At 42.0% G+C, this 15245-nt stretch overlaps 1 protein-coding gene across 1 annotated transcript in view; it reads right to left on the bottom strand.

Annotated features, from left to right (window-relative positions):
* The window catches only part of ABHD12 (abhydrolase domain containing 12, lysophospholipase), a 54887-nt gene that overhangs the window by 21420 nt on the left and 18222 nt on the right, over positions 1 to 15245 (bottom strand). Inside the window, exons 2-5 of the mRNA XM_054021777.1 lie at positions 13072 to 13196; positions 9535 to 9640; positions 4574 to 4693; positions 1139 to 1169 (exon numbers count right to left, since the gene is read on the bottom strand). Of these exons, the coding sequence (XP_053877752.1) occupies positions 1139 to 1169; positions 4574 to 4693; positions 9535 to 9640; positions 13072 to 13196 (382 nt within the window). The remainder of the gene's footprint in view (positions 1 to 1138; positions 1170 to 4573; positions 4694 to 9534; positions 9641 to 13071; positions 13197 to 15245) is intronic.

Below are 15245 nucleotides of genomic sequence, written 5' to 3'. Positions count from 1 at the left end.
ATCACCCAACTACTGGTGCTGAGACGGGATGTTCCACTCCATTTCTCTCTCCGTCCACTAGCTTACTTATTGTTGTGTCTCAATTTTTCTAGCGATCTGCTTCATACCCCACCAAAATAATCACCCCCGTACATCTGATGCTCATTATTTTCCATGCAGCAGAGTGAAGTTATCTTGATCTCATTGCTGCAACCTGCAAGATACACCAAGTTGCTCAGAAATTTGTAATCTGGGCAAGGGAAGTTAGGGAAAACTACCTGAATGTATTTTCCAGACTCTGGGCAGCTCCACTGATGCACAGAACCTACAGGCAGCCCCAAAGAAAGGGGCCAGAACCTGGCCAATTTGAATTTGCTGCTACATGCACTTACAGAGATTTCTTTTTTACATACCACTGGCACATGGACCAAGTATAATTTTTGAGTCCAGCTGTTGCAACATATTTTAGATGAGCCGGCTGAGGCAGGCAGGTTAAGTGACTTGCCTAAGGTCATACAGCAAGGCAGCAGCAGAGCCAGGACTAGAACCCAAGTGTCCGGACGCTCAGTCCTCTGCTACAGCCACTAGACTATGCCCAGGTTCTATTTATTCAGGAGTTGTGGTGTTTTTTTTAAACAGACATTGTCTGCGCTTCTTGCTCAAGTACACAATAACTACAACGCTCATTTGTCCATTTGGGCAAATGGAAAATGTTTTACAGTATGCAGTGGTCCCCAGAAAACTAAAAACCGAGATGCTATTTTCATTACGTTCTCTTTAAACACTAGGTGCCATCTTGCCGAAACTCAGTTGCTCTTTGTTTTGGAGGAAAAGAAACAGCCATCTGCCTCTTTTGAGTTGCCAAATAGCACTGGAGGAGAAGTGACCTGAATTAAGAAGGCTTTGCTAAAGGGAATTTCACAGGATAAGCAGCATGGCAATCAGATCATTTACAGGCACCAGCACTCGATACCAATTATAAAGGGAAGGATATAATCTATAAATCCAGGAGATAATACTCACAGGCTTGTCACTAAGGAATAGTAGAACTATGGTTCGTTTTATAGAAAAGTACAATAAGACCAGGATATTTTGTGATGACAGGTTTAGTGCTTTTATTTGCTCAATCTGCATAATGCAACAGTTTGGAGTCACTTACCTTGTAAAGTTCTACCCGGTGATCCCCTCCTCTGTGAAAGGAAACGTAGGGAAAGAGGAGGAAAAGACATTAGTATTTAGTATCAGGGGGTAGCCGTGTTAGTCTGTATCTACAAAAACAACAAGGAGTCTGGTGGCACCTTAAAGACTAACAGATTTATTTGGGCATAAGCTTTCATGGGTAAAAACCTCACTGCATCCGAAGAAGTGAGGTTTTTACCCACGAAAGCTTATGCCCAAATAAATCTGTTAGTCTTTAAGGTGCCACCAGACTCCTTGTTGTATTAGTATTTAAGCTTCCAAAGGCACATATCTTCAGAGTTGTACTTTTTTCTCCGGGTCTCTAATTAAATATGGACAAATGCTGATATTTTACAAATATACATTTTAAATACACCTCTACCTCGATATAACGCTGTCCTCGGGAGCCAAAAAAATCTTACCGCGTTATAGATGAAACTGCATTATATTGAACTTGCTTTGATCCACCGGAGTGCACAGCCCTGCCCCCCCCAGAGCACTGCTTTACCGTGTTATATCCGAATTCGTGTTATATCGGGTCGCGTTATAGTGAGGTAGAGGTATACCTTACCTAACTACTTGGCCATTTGCCTTGAGAAGGCAACAATCCTTAGTTTCATTACTGGATGACACAGCAAGCATTCGTTCCAAACATTGTCTTCCTGCCCAACTCCCACAAACAAGTAAAAACATATGCAGAGGAAATTCCAGGTCTACCAAGAAAATGAAAGTTTTCGCTGGTTTGTGACACGCACTCCAAAAAAACCCAAGAGGCAATGAGCCAAGCCAACTCTATCAGGAATGATTTTAAAGTTAAATCTCAACTTGTCCTTAACCTTAAGATTTCAGTATTAGCAAATCATGTTGCTAATCCATGGCAGACTCTCCAGTGAAGCAGTGTTAACAGATTTGGCTTCAGATGCTGCACTGATGTAAAAATAATGCTAAAATATCAGTTTCCCTTACTGGACTGTTTAACTTGGGCACAGCATTAATATTTTGCCTTGTAGATTTGCCTCTGAAAACAAACACACCTAGGCCTGCCATGAGATCCAGTGGCTCTGCTGGTATTAATGCACAGTGACTGGAAAGAATTGTAAGGGTTGGATTTAAAACGAAAACCGCACTCCATCTCAAACCAAACAATACATTCAGGGGCAAGTAGGAATATTTACTGGGGAAGCTACATACTTTAGCCTGACTGATGTCTTTTTGCAAGTTAGTTTGTCCTCATACAGCCGTGTCCCAGAACCCCTAGCAGACTACAAATGACCTTGAGCCTTCTGTTCATGCAGCTAAGTCACAAATACAGTCTTCTCCAATTAGAAAGAGACCTTGGTCATCTACCAACAGCACAACACTGTCATAAGGAAATCAAAGTATGTGCCCTAAACTTGCCCAGATACCGAACCCTCTCGGACTCCTTTCTGGCCAGTGCTGAGATAGTCTAGACATGATCCAAAGGAAGCTGCTTCTCGCCTCGTCAGCGAGAGGAAAAGCTGCTGCCGCTCAGAATCCGGGGTTACGCAGTGCCTTCAACAATAGGGAGCAAAACGAGGGGCGGAACAACCCTCGCTCCACACAGAGAAAGGACAATAAGGATGAAGAGTGATGTTCTGGTGTACTTCTATCCACTGTCCTTCCCCTTGATCCTTCACAGCCACCTGGGTTCAGAAACATAACTCATCATTTTTATGTATTTTCCTACATCACATTAAAAGGCATATTCTCCAGCAAAGTGACGTGTATCTTGTCTCAGAGTCCACAAACTGCTTTAGGGTTTTTCTTCCACACCTCAGTGGCTAGCAGACACAAAATTGCAATATTTATGGATTTCAGCATTTTTAACAGTAAGTTATGTGTATCTGGGTGTGCACTGTAGAAGGACATAGAACTGAATGGCAAAGAGAATCAGGTTGCAGCATTTTCTTCTTAGCACTGGAAAAGAATTGTGAAATGCATGCATGACTCCATAGTTCAGCTTTTAATTTTTGTGACACCCGGAGTTGCCAAGCAGTGACTCTAATCTGTATATTATATATAGGTCCTGGTAACAGCTTCCATTATTACAAGATGCTACACTGTGAATACAAGGTAGTAGGAAAAAATTGGATGATCAGAAACAGCATGATCATATAACTGACGATTGTACTGTAATACATATGCACAAAAGGTTGCCAAAGTTGAGTTTGCTCATGCATTTCATGAGTTCAGAGTGCTTAGCCCTGAAAACTTATCTTCCATTGCCTTAGGTTTTTGTATGGAATAAGACACTGCTAAAACAACAATTTGGACAGAAAAATGAGCCCTTCCTGAGATGAAAAGGCTATTAAGATGCAATAGAACCTTCATTACCAGTACAACCAAATCAGGGGACTCTGCTTCACATCACTATTGTAACTGGAAGTGCACAAAGAACCTTAATAGTATTCCATAGTCATACTAAAGCAGGTCAGGAGACAGCTTTGTTATAATTGTGTTCCCTGCAGTGTAGACACTCTCTAAAATGGATGTTGGCTTTGAAAGTACATGAGTGTTAATGAACTCTGAAATGTGCCAATACTCACTGGAATATACAGATTGCTAAAGAAAAAGAGACACACTCATGCCTCACCCACGGGAAAGTCAAAGTGCTACAATACACAGAGCTAGGATGGTAAGCTATTCCACACATCTGATAATGGTTTTTAGCACCCCAGAACAAAGCCCTGAGAATTTACACACACACATAGGTGTTGTGATGGGTTAGATCACAGAACCCCCCTTGGGAGCTGCCACCTGATGTGCCAAGACTACTTCTACCCCTGCTTTCCTGCCCTGGCAGCTTCGGAATTCAGTGCCCTGCCTGGTTTGAGCCAGACTCGCTAGCCTGCTCCCTCTGCCTTTGTTTTCCTTTCCTCAACATTATGAAATTATAAAATGAACTAATGGCAGCAGCTGGCATTTGTGTTTCGGCAGCATATAAGAAAATTGGCATAGCCAACTTCTCACTGCTATTTTCATAGCATCATTTACATGGCCAGACATTTGACAATGCTGGAAATGAGTGCTCCCTTCCCTCCCACACTTGGCCCAGTAAGTTCGAAAGCCTCTTGCCACTCCGAGAAGCATAAGGAACACTCATCCTGTCCCTCTCATATCCAGACCTCTGGATGAAGGAGCATGATAGACAATGCATTGGAAAGGCAACTGATGATAACTCATTCCAGCAGTAAGTCCAACAATAGTCAGTTCTCCCTTCCCCACACTTATTAAATCCAAAGTATTTCCATTTTTAAAAACAGGTGTTATTTTTTAACCCACAGAAACAAACTGCTCTGGCATTATTTGGTCCGATCTTGCAACCCAATGTAAACAAGAATACATAAAATCAAAGAAATGCTATCCCCCTTTATCACTGATGCTTGTTCCTTACCTAGTTCCTGCATTTCCGTGCAAGTAAAGGATTACAGGATAGTTGGATCCCAAAGTGTCCTCATACCACGGCTGGCCTTTGCCTTGAGCATCTTTCCATAAGGCTCCTGGAACTGTGTGCCTAGAAAATTAGTATTGCTTGGTTACTCAACTTTTCACACTCTATATCAGAGATTTGTTTATCTCAGTAGGACTCAAGTGCAGCCGGACACATGTAATGCACAAACAAATTATTTTAGATAAGAACTAAGCCTTTGAAACAGCAAACACTACATGCTACAAATCCGTACTTTTCAATCCATTTGTACTATACTATAGCTCAGTAGTTACAATACAAGTAGGCAGAGTCAGGCCAGCTGCCGTGATTTTCCCATCTAGTTCAGGAAAGCTCAAGATTCAGCTTCTAAAAGTAGTCTTCACCAAAGCTCTCCTTTAAGGCAAAGAATGGGAAAACGTATCATGTCTTGCCCCAAAATTTCCTTTTTTGGAGTAATGAGGTCGACAGATCCATAATATTGGGTCTTGGGCTCTATACAGGCTTAGAGGCAGACCAAACGTGTTAGCGGTCAGGGAGGTGTAACTCCATCTCTGAGCCAATTGTGACATTTCCATAGCCTTGGAAAAAACTAAGCACTCCCTGGGTATGTCATCACTTCAAAGAAAAACCCACAGCACCAAGTCTCAGAGCCCGGGTCAACTGCCCTGGTTTGGACTATGAGGCTAAAAATAGCAACGTTTGATGTTCCAACTTGGGCTGGTGTGTTTACACTGCTATTTTAATCTCATTTATATCCCATGTGATACCGTAATATTTAAGTGTTTTCTCTGTAATCACCAAATAGGAGAGAAGGATGGATGGAAGAATAATTTCTTGTGCTCTATGGAGCCTGGAGTTAATCTTTGGTATGAAGGCAGGGTCAGTTCAGAGTGCTACTTTAGTCTTATGGAACATGCAGTATTGAGGCTTAAAAAAAAAAAAAAAAGCTCCCAACTCAAACTGCTATGAGACATGGCTGTCATCAGAAAAGGCCATTTTAATGGTTAGAAAGTAATGGGACACCGTCACAAGTGGTTCAAATAAAGGGCCTGTAGTGATCCTGAGAACCAGGTAAGATCCCACAGAAGAACTTGATGCACATCAGGAGGATGTAGAAGAGATGCAGATCTCATAAGAAATGCTGGACATCTGGGTAAGATGAAATTCACTACTTGTTTATTGCACTAAGCATAGCAGACAAAGCAGCAACTTGGCCTTTGAAAGTCTGAACTGCCAGACTTAACCAGAGTCCATTTTGAAGAAATCTGAGACTATGTCACACCGATGCCGATGTGGGGGGTGAGACCCTGCTCCTAGCACCAATGATTAAAGCTCAACCAGGCCCTTGAATTTGCTGAATTAGATTTATTCCTGGAAGCTAATAACCTCTTTGGTTTCAGAGGCTCTGTTAAAAAACCCCGATGCATGACTGGCCCTTGTAACCACATATCCCTTCTGGATGGTAAACAGATGGGAGGACTTGGTACCATGTAATGAGATCAGCGAACCAAGGCCTGTTGGCCACAATGGGGCTACCAGAATTACCAGTGCTGCTTCTCTCCTGACCTTCTGTAGCACTCTGGGGAAGAAAGGCAAACATCAGTCCCTTCTGGCCATCGCTACAACAAGGCATCTGTTGCCTTGGCTCTGTGATCCCAAGAGAAGAATACTGAAACCTTGTGTTTCAGGTGGGAGGCAAGCAGACTAAGGGTATGTCTACACTTAAAATGCGACAGCAGCATAACTGTGCCGCTGTAGTGTTTCAGTGTAGACACTATCTACACTGATGGTAGGGTTCTCCCGTCAACATAGATAATCCATCTCCCTGAGAGCCAGTACCTCGGTCAATGGAAGAACTTGACCCCACATGAATGACCTAAGAATCTTCCTGGGTTGAGACACCTTTGCCACAATAGTGTAGGCAGGGACAGGAGGAAGCTCTGCAGTGGCCTCATGTGAGTACTGGCCCACTAAGAATATCCACGTGGAAGACCACCAATCACAGAAGAGACAGAAGCGTACAAATGGGAACTCCCTTTGAGAGGCTGACTGCTTTCATAAGATTTCTCTACTTCTCCTGTCTTTCCTGCAACAAGCAACTTTGTAGAGGACCAGGCCTGTTCCCACTCAGAGACCAGGAATACTCAGACCCTTAACTGAGTCTTTCACAAAACTGGCTCTGCAGCATCCTTCTTGCTTTGGTGGCACAAAAGGACAGACTCCAGATGAGGCCTGGATAAGGTGGCCACCCAGGAAGGGGGAACATAAACCCCGTCCTTTCAAGACTGACATTAACATTACTAGCAATTTCATAAACTCTTGCAGTGCTGTTGCTAAACCAAACGGCAAAGACTCATACTCGTAACGTTGAGTTCTGACAGCAAAGCTTAGGAAGCATCTGAGAGATTGTCAAATTGGGATATGGAGATAGGCATACTTCACATCTACTGATGTGAAGCTAATGTGCCATCCATCTGTCTCGAAGATTGATTTTATTGCATGACTCTGTTGAGATACTTAATTTCGACAAGTGCTCTGAAGTCTTCTGACTTTTTTTTTTTTTTTTTAAACTAGAACAATATGGCATAAGAAAGAGGTATCTCAGACGGCTACACAACGCCTCCCCTTGATCCTCCTCCCCTCATGGAGAGGAGGACATTCAAAGGGAGTCCTTGGTTACCTGCTGCACTGGAAGATAGGGGTGGGCTTATGCTGATGGCAAGGACTAGCCCTGAGGCACGGCAGGGCTGGGCGGGGGGCATGCTGTGGAACGGAGGAAAGGGTTAGCCCCAATGGCCCCTTACCAGGTTCTCTTTCCTCTGTCTCCCTGCCGCCACCACAGCAGTTGCAGGGGAAGGGCTGGGCAGCTGCTGCACGGTGAACAGACATGGCTGAGAGAGCAGGCTCCAGAGGCTGGATGGAAAGCCACCCCGTCCCACTGTACAGTGCTTCAACCTACACTCCCCATGCATTGTGGGGGGGGGGGGAGAGGGGGGAAAACAAGGGAGCCACCGCTTGCTGTTCCCTGGAACGTTGGTGTCACCTGCGCCAGGCTCAGGGGATTTTGCCACGAAGGTGCTGCCCCTGCTTGCAGGGAGCTGTCCTGCTGAGGAAGGGAGGCGGTAGGAAGCCCTGCCCCTGCCTGGGCATTTGAGAAAGGCCTGGGTCTCCAAGAACAGGCACAGACCTCCATGCAGGTCCTCAATCAGCAGGGAAGATGCAGAGGACAGCGTCTCATTTCCTCTCTCAGCCTTTCCTGCCAGACTGCGTTCCATCTGAGCGAGCAAGGGTACAGAGAGAGCCCCAGCTACCAAGAAGGAAGACAATCCTCTCTGCCAATAAAGGCAGACCCTGACTGCCTGGAGATTTTAAGGCATATTTTCCCCCCTTCTTTTTCTTCTTTAAATTTGCTCTGCAGAAGGAAGGAGCTGGTCTGCCTGCAGCTGGAGAGGCAGACAAAATCTGGCAGTTTCTCAGAGGGGGAGCCACATGTCCCAGTCTTTGATTGACAGGTTTGGTCTACCTGCAAGGATACACAGATCAGACTATCCAATGTCATGGATCTGTGGACCTCATTACAAATGAGGAATTTGATGTTATAGGCTATTATTGCACCATTCAGAAGAGGATAATTCTTCCAATCAGTTCAAGATTGAAAGACCCCCACACACACATCCTATCACTGTATCAGTGTGATGACACACAAACTACAATACAAACTCAAACTGACTCCCAGGATTCATCAATTTGACTTCACTAGGTGGATCATTAAAAACTAACCCCATCTCACCCCACTCCCCAGGAGCTGACACAGTGCCGAACCTTTCTTTAGCTGGTTGCTACTCTTACTCACTACAGAGTTGAGATGTATGTATCAGAGGGGCAGCCGTGTTAGTTTGTATCCACAAAAAACAACAAGGAGTCTGGTGGCACCTTAAAGACTAACACATTTATTTGGGCATAAGCTTTCGTGGGTAAAAACTCCACTTCTTCAGATGCATGGAGAAGAAGTGGGTTTTTTTACCCACGAAAGCTTATGCCCAAATAAATGTGTTAGTCTTTAAGGTGCCACTGGACTCCTCATTGTAAACTCTGTAGTGATCTCTCTTCTTTTTAAGCCAGAGGGAACTTTCTTCATGGTTATAAAATATTTGAGGGAAAAAAAACAAACAGGGGCAATGAGAGAGAATAGAAAGCTATCAGTAGAGGTAGATGTACAAAACTAACTCACTAGACTAGTCACCTTGAAAGCTGACCGGCTCAAAAAAAGTTTATGCAGCACCAGTCACAACATCTGTAAGTCTCAGATGCCTCACTGAGAATGCAAGAAGCTGCCTATAGTTAAGCACCTTAAGTTCTCCTCCATGAGCTAAAGAGTGACAACTGAAATTCAGTTAAAAAAACCAACCAATACTGGTTTGTGCTGGTTAGAATGTGAGCAAAGTCTTTTCATTCCCTCACTCTCTAGAGAACATTTCTCCTCCCACACTCTGTTTCTACCTTCCGCTGCACTGATTTTACAAAACAGAAGAACATAAACAAGACATGGATGATGAGCAAACCTTTAATTCATCAGCTCACCTCTACATTCCAGGGACATAACCAGTCTAGCAATGCAGAGCAACACCTTCACATTTCCAAATTAGAAAACTTCCCTGAATTCATGATCTGTCTCTGTTTCACATGCTGCTAAAACTTAGTTCAGTTGAGGTCCAGAGATTTACATACCTTTTAGCATGGACTCCACCCCTAAGTGGAGAAAGATACACATATGCACAGATGAAAACAAACAATGGTCATGACCATTGACTAGAAAGACAGTTGTTGAGAGACAGGGTTCTGCACTGGGATGCAAAATACAATCTCCACACTAAGGATGCAGAGGACATGCTAAGAGATGTCAGGGGGAGCATAATCCTACATACCAGACTCCAATGGTTACATCCTCCTCTGGCTGAAGGTAATAATTATAGGTGTGGTTTAAGCCTTGATCCTGTGGCCTTTTCAAGTCAATGAAATATGGAACCCTCACTGAAACACAAAGGAAAGAGTAAAAGGTCAGAAACTTGAATTTTTACATTCTATTTTCTTGCAAGTCAACAGTGCTAATTGCAATGCAACTCTAAAACCTGTCCAGAAAACCGCAGCATGTTTAGAGAATAATTTTACATTTGTCTGTTGCGCCAGAAAGACCTTTTGTCCCAGGTGAAAATGGGTAACTGGCAACAAGTACTGGGAAGGTATAAGCATCAAGGAGGGAAATGAATTGCTCAGAATGGTACAAACGGATAAAACTAGAAGTAATGGGATGAAATGAGGAAAAAGGAAATTCAAGGAGCTTTTCCTGATATTCAGCCTCACGGTGGGGAGACATTAAATTGGGAGCAGTCTTTCAAGTGGAAGCCCTGTAACTTGAGACATGTAAAAATTAGACTGGGAAAAGCATTGTTTTTTAAATTTTTATATTTACATAAGAATGACCAAACTGGGTCAGATCAAAGGTCCATCTAGCCCAGTATCCTGTCTTCCGACAGCAGCCAATGCCAGGTGCCCCAGAGGGAATGAACAGAACAGATAATCATCAAATCACACACACACACACACACACACTTTGTCAGGGTAGATTGATTTAAATCAAAATGATTTAAAAATCACTGATTCTAATCACTATTTAAATCAGCAATTAGGAAACCTTGATTTAAGTAATTTATTTTCTTTTTTTTAGCATTTGTACTTTTTAGTTATTTTCCTAGTAACCATTAAAACATGTTAATTTGCAACTAAATATATGCTTTACACTACATTTGACGCTTCTTTTTGCTAAGCAGGAGGATATGCTAGATCTATACACAATTTTAATTATATCAGGAAATGGCAATTAATACTTTTTTCCCCCCTAAATGATGAATAATGTTTGACTTGTGATTTGTGTCAAATTCTATTTGGATGGAAATTCAATTAAAAATACACAAAACAGCATTTTTGTTTATTAGTTAAATAAAACTACTTTAAGTTTGCTGGTTACCGAAGGAAAAATATTTATCCAAACATGTTTTCTATTTAAAACTAACTTATTTCTTAAAGAGACATGGTGGGTGAGGTAATAGTATCTTGTACTGGACCAACTTTTGGTGGTGAGAGTCAAGCTTACACAGAGCTCTTCAAGGCTGGGAAATGTGACACATTTGTCCAAATTTTGTCTTTTCCTCTAAGGCAAAAGTTTCCCAAACTGTAGGTCATGGAAAAAATGTAAAAGTTTTACCAAAAAAAAGTTTCTGTCAACAATTTTAAAGTGATTAAAAAATAGATGCATAACATCAGCCCTGGAATGGTATTTCTCTGTAACACCGCCCTATTGTAACCTGAATACCCCAATCAGCGGCTCAGTGTAGAAAGAGGCAGGCTGTAAGGGCATGCAGCTAGCTATTAAAGCTTCTGCTAAAACAGTATTTAACCCATACCTGTGCATGTGCCTAGTTTACCTTACACCACAACACACAAAAGTTAAGCTAACAGTTCAGGTTGCTCCATATTAGCACAAGACCTCGGTATCACCATCGCTTCTGTAGGCCAAGCACACTGCACCCACCAGGGGCTCCTTGCATTCCTCCATCCGCCCCACCAAACTCCCTGTGTATCACCCTCCCATTCCCCTCTATTTCAGGGACTCTTTATGACCCCATTCAACTTCCTACCCAGAGCTGTGCGTGCAGGGCTATTTCCCCCTTCCTCGGGTTTCTGTTACCCTGTCATTCCCCCCTCTCCATCACCCACCCCCATGGGCCCGGCTTTCCCTGCCCTGTCTCCACTCCCCCCATGCTGCGACCCACCCAGCATCCACCATCACCACCAGTCCCCTACTCCTCACTAGGTCCTTGCTTCCTCATCCTTCACCTCCACTACACACACCCCTCCACAGTGTCACCCCATACCTAATGATCACTGCTGTGAACTAAGCAATCAAATGTGAGGATGTATAAAGAATGGAACTGAAAATACTTTAACTATTACAGCATCATTGCATTAATCAATGGTACATCCTCACATGGAAAGCTGTATTTGGGTTTGGTCACCCTAGCTCAACGTGACATAACCAAAATAGAAAGGAACTAAAGATGTATGATAAAAATTATCAGCGAGGCATAGACAAACGACTGTGTTAGGAGTGACTGAAAGGGTTAATACTGCATAGACAGAAGAAGTTCCCCTCAGACAGGTATTCCATAATTTCCCATTACAAGGTCTCTTGTGCCTCTCTCTGAAGGACCTGGAGTTAGCGTGTCTAGGGCAGTTTTGTCAGTACAGGTGCTAGTCGGGCGTGTGGGTGTGGTCGGGAAACAACCCCCTCCCCACCCGTACTCCCACACATAGGCCAATATAGCTATGCTGGCAAAATCCCCTGCCTCGATGCAGCTACCAGAAGAATGCTTCTGTCAGCACAGCTAACCTTGTTCGGGAAAAGTGTTACCATGCCAACAGAAGAACTCCTTGTCAGCATAAGCTGTGTCTACACAGGAGGCTCTGGTGGTATGGCTCTGCCGGCAAAGCATTTGTAGCAGAGACAAGGCTTAGGCAATACAAGACTAAGCAGACTGCTGATCTGATCAGCTGGAAAATCCTATGTAGTAGTATTTGCAACACTTGAAGTGATGGTGTCAATGTGCCACTGATGAGTCACTGTTTCTTCTGCTACAGCCAGTATATTTTCCTAAAAATGCCTTTGGGTGAGGAACTGCAGGCTGGAAGACTAACGCACTGTTGACAATTTCAATTGTTTTCAACTGAAATAGGATCTTGATCATCTGAATGCTCTCCATATGCATCTTTAATAATCCCTTTACAGATTACATTTCTACTTTGTTTTCTTTCCCCACAGGTATAGTCTTTGATCATTTCAGATTAAGAGGCTAATTGGAGTTTGGCTGCTGTATCCATATAAAAAACATACTGTTACTCACAATTAGCATTTAAGCCATAAACTTGAAGAGGTTACCTGCCTCATAATTCACAAATGATATAAAAAGGCATATCCTTCACAAACCATAACTGGATAGGGGGGGAAATATCACATCAGTTAAACAAATTCAGAGCTTCTTAAATGCACAGAAGTGTTTCTATTTGCTAATTATTTTGGGCAGTTCCCACCAGGGAATTTTGATGGACACCAAAAATACAGCTGCCCCACTTATGAAAAAGCAGCCAACAACCTACACCTTATCTGGCTGAAGTACAACAGACAAAGGATTTTTCCAGCTTTTTGGCACAGGACAAAGTAGGGGAAACCAATACACATTTGTCACACATGGGTGCGATTGTCAGACATTAACATACACAAGTAGGAAGACAAATACAGTGTCTGATTTGCTAAAAAAAATTTAAAAGCAACTCTGGCAAAAAAAATAGTCCTATCAGCTTCACTTTTTAAAAAAATATATAGAGAAAAAAAAGTCATGAACGCTTACCAAAATTTAAGAAGACCAGCTTCACCTGAATAGCAGGACAAATTTTTACTAGAAATGGAATGGCTATGTATACTCCCAACAACCATATTAACAACTTCCGTAATCGGAACCACAATCCATATCGCCTGTAAGAGAGGAGAAAAGAAAAAGACGATGCCTGAATATGGCTTTGCTTTATGTAGCAAATTTCACTATCAATTCTCACTGGGAACTAGGAGTGGTTAGCAGGCCACTTAGTTAGGTCCTTAAGTATAGAGTGACCAGATGTCCCGATTTTATAGGGACAGTCCCGATTTTTGGGTCTTTTTCTTATATAGGCTCCTATTACCCCCCACCCCCATCCCGATTTTTCACATTTGCTGTCTGGTCACCCTACTTAAGTATGGATTTTGATACTTGACTTTATGCAGCCATTTCTTAAAAAAGGACAGAATATTTCTCTAATATACATGCACATAAAGGAAATAACCAAAGCAGCCATATTATTTAGACTGATGACACATCAGGACAGGACAGTAAGAGATGCAGCCCAAAGAACAGAACAGAAGATTTCCACAGCTTTTATTTTTTCTGCTGACTTTCCAGATTTTTGAGTCTGTGGTGGGGAGGAGGTAGTTTGCATAACACTGCTACTCTGATCTCTGCTTAAAACAAATTTGAGTGCATTTCTTGTTGGAATCATGAAGAGCCAGATTCTGATCTCAGTTACTTTGCTGTACATCTGGAATAACTACTTTGAAGAAAGATACACTGAAGTCAATGGAGTTACACAATATTCATTGCAGTGTAATAGAGCAGACTCTGGCTCTAAAACAGCAAGCCCCCTGGGATTACACAGTCGTCACACACACACACACACACACACTTTCAAGATTTTCTAAACAATGATTTGTTATTTGTTCATTTAACTCATATTACACCCAAGTGAGTTTATCTATAGTCATTTCTTTATTTTACTGAGTCCAAACACATGCCAGGCACCTTACAGCAGAGTGAGATAGTCTTTTGTCCCTGCCCTAAAGAGCTTACAATCTAAATAATACAAGAAAGAATCAACACAATAAAGGGATGGGGGAGGAGAGACAGTGGACAGGGTAACAAGTTTATTCAAGCCACAGTTTATTATTTATTAAACTCTGATAATTATGCTTGGCACTGTACTAGGCACAGAAGACTACATAGTTTCTGCTGTGAGGAACATGAACTCTAAATAAGGTAGTAGTAAAAAAAAATAAATCATCACTGCTGTCCTTTTAAAAGAAGAATCAGGCTGTATATTCCTAGATTGGTAAAAACTACTCATGTCCTTTAAGTTTTTCTGCCTTAATTTTGATAGCTTTCCTGTACCTGACATATCATCTAATGAGAGTTTAAGTAGTTTTTCCTCCAACCTCCTTCCCTCCCCATAACAACTAGTCAAAATTCAAGACCCAGAAATTTACATTTTCTTCCTAGGAATGAGTTTCTGACCTTGATAGTTTCAATGGGAATACATATTTATAGGAGCACAGTACTTCAACAATTCCTTCTTTTTCATTATCAGTAGATGGAACTCCTGTTCCCTCTTACAGCTGTGTTAGCTCTGAAGTACAGGAAAATTTAATTTTTGTCAGTGACACATATAGCTGTTACTCTGAAGATGCACAAGAACAGATCTTTTGAGTAAAATGTTGCCATTTTTCCAAGGTCTCTTTTAAAAAATAACCACACTTAAAGGCATGGAAGACAACATGACAAAATAAAAAGTTATATTCTGCCCAACTAAGCGGATATTTATTATTTAATACAGGAAATATTTTTATAAATAACAGGAGGAGAAAGGTTTCTTATATGAGGTCTCTGATAAAATTGGGCTGAGCTTTGAACAGCTTCAAAGTAAATACAACTTCCCATAAAAATTTTACTTATATTTGCAAACCATTTTTCCCCAGAGCATTTTCTAAGAAGATACCAGCTCCAACAAATAAGATCTTCAGACCCTGAATATCTTCTCTCCAAAAACAAGTTGATTGTTAGACACTAAATCAGTATATACATAGTATTGCATTTATAAATACTTTATTGATGAACATCCACTAGCCAGGAGCAGTGGAGAAGCCAGCCCTGACCTTAATCGGTAATGCCTAAAATCCAAATAAAATTCTTCATGCCATTCAGGTTTCCTTGCTCTCTAC

Source organism: Malaclemys terrapin, chromosome 3 (assembly GCF_027887155.1).
Source record: "Malaclemys terrapin pileata isolate rMalTer1 chromosome 3, rMalTer1.hap1, whole genome shotgun sequence".
Taxonomy (NCBI): Eukaryota; Metazoa; Chordata; order Testudines; family Emydidae; genus Malaclemys; species Malaclemys terrapin.
This window is presented reverse-complemented; position numbering and strand designations above follow the sequence as displayed.